Source organism: Colobus angolensis, unplaced genomic scaffold (assembly GCF_000951035.1).
Source record: "Colobus angolensis palliatus isolate OR3802 unplaced genomic scaffold, Cang.pa_1.0 Scaffold97, whole genome shotgun sequence".
NCBI classification, from domain to species: Eukaryota; Metazoa; Chordata; class Mammalia; order Primates; family Cercopithecidae; genus Colobus; species Colobus angolensis.
In genome coordinates this window covers 8,617,802-8,619,618 of record NW_012123709.1, presented here as the reverse complement: position 1 = coordinate 8,619,618, position 1,817 = coordinate 8,617,802, and the positions used below count along the sequence as shown (strand labels likewise).

Below are 1,817 nucleotides of genomic sequence, written 5' to 3'. Positions count from 1 at the left end.
ACTCTCCTCAAGCTCCCAAGGACAGAGGATTTGAGTCTTTGTTGGTTTCCGCCCACAGCCACAGAACTCAAAGTCTGAATCTGGAATCTCTTGAGAGGACAGTAACATAAACCTCTAGGGATGGAATTTGAGAAAGGCCCCCTCTTCCGCCGGCTTGTCATTTAGAAAAGTGTGTTCATTCAATAAACATTCACTGAGCACCTATCGGCCAGGTACGGTTCTTCACAGCAGGTATAGGCAAGAAAAGGACAGTCAGGAGCCCTTGGCCCTGAGGTTTCCATTCTAGGCGGCCTTTAAATCTCGGAGTCTCACAGCTAACAGAGACCTTTGATACTCACTACCTCCTCTGGAAACACGAGTCCAGAAAGGAGAGGCGGCTTGTCCAGAATCAAAGAGCAAATTAGGGACTGAGTCACAGCAGAAATACGGGGCCCCTGACAACCAGTCAGGCTCGCACTTCCCCGAGAGGCCACAACCCCAGGGCGTGTGTAGCAAGGACTCGAGCAGGGGTGTGTGGAGAGGAGAGAGTCAGCAAAGAGGGCAGCCCCCCACCGGGGGCCCGCAGCCTCTTTCTTCAGGGCCCCAAGGGAAAACTGAAGCCCAGGATTGGCGGCGTGGAGTCAGGGGACCCCATTGGACTCTTACCAAAGATTTGATGGTCTTCTTCAGTTGACTGATTTTGACGGACCTCGAGTCCAGGGCTGCTGGTAGTTCCCGGCAGGAGCTCTGAGGCGCATGCAGAGAGGAGGAGGTGGAGGAGGAGTCGGGGGAGGGGTAGAGAGAACAATCATTAGGGCTGGGGTGTATGTGGGCTGTCTCAGCTGGCAGAGGGCACCCAGTCCCCGCTGTGGGAGGAGGTTGGAGGGTTGGCCTGCAGGGTCACTGCACCTCCGCCCAGAGCCTCTTACCTCCAGTTCCTTCAGGGGAGCAAATGATGTATGGCCGTCCCCGAGGATACCCGCTGCTGACTACAAGAGATGAGAGTGCACATGGAGATGTTCTGTCCCCATCAGTGTCAGACCCCTCTGACTTTCTTTCTTCCCCATCAACTGGCAACATTTGCTTTTCTGCCTATCTCGGACCCTTTGTCCCATAACTCCTTTGTGCCAACTTCTCTCATGGTTTTTATCTTCCCACCATCCCACCCTGGGGCCCTTTCAGTGACTCCTGATGACAAGTGGCTGTTCTCATTGTCCTGGCTTCCCCTTGAGACTGGGGATGAGGAAAATCGAACAGCAATGACCATATCCTGGTGTCCTGGGTGTTTACAGCAGGCCATGTACCAGAGATTAACATAAAACAATAACAAATCTCATTTAAACCTCACAAATGGAAGTCAAACAATAATACCACCTCTATTATGCAGATGTGCAAAGAGAGACCCGAAGAGCTCAAGCAACTTGCCTTAAATCCTATCCCTAGCAGACAAGAGAGGCAGGATTCAAACCCAGAGTTGTGAACCAATACCCAACAGTCCATCCACAATCTTAACAATTACCCTCTACTGCCCCTTGGGCCCCCTGCCCCCAGGAGCCTGGTCAGCCAAGACTCACATCCCCAGGTGAGTGGCAACCACCAGAAGTGGCTGTCTCAGGGACACTGCCATTTGTTTCCCTGTTCTCCGCTCCTGCTGGACCACCAGGGCTGTTTCTCTGCCAATATTCTTTAAACTGTGGGAAAGAAGAGCAGTGATACTCATGAGAACCATCAGCCCCTACAGCCACATCCTCCTTGACAGTTTTTACAAAATACTCTTTTTTTTTTTGAGACGGAGTCTCACTCTGTCGCCCGGGCTGGAGTGCAGTGGCGCGATCTCA

At 52.4% G+C, this 1,817-nt stretch overlaps 1 protein-coding gene across 1 annotated transcript in view; it reads right to left on the bottom strand.

Moving 5' to 3' along the window:
* The window catches only part of LOC105505044 (putative golgin subfamily A member 8D), a 20,574-nt gene that overhangs the window by 9,220 nt on the left and 9,537 nt on the right, over positions 1-1,817 (bottom strand). Inside the window, exons 2-4 of the mRNA XM_011932730.1 lie at positions 1,554-1,670; positions 909-968; positions 646-726 (exon numbers count right to left, since the gene is read on the bottom strand). Of these exons, the coding sequence (XP_011788120.1) occupies positions 646-726; positions 909-968; positions 1,554-1,670 (258 nt within the window). The remainder of the gene's footprint in view (positions 1-645; positions 727-908; positions 969-1,553; positions 1,671-1,817) is intronic.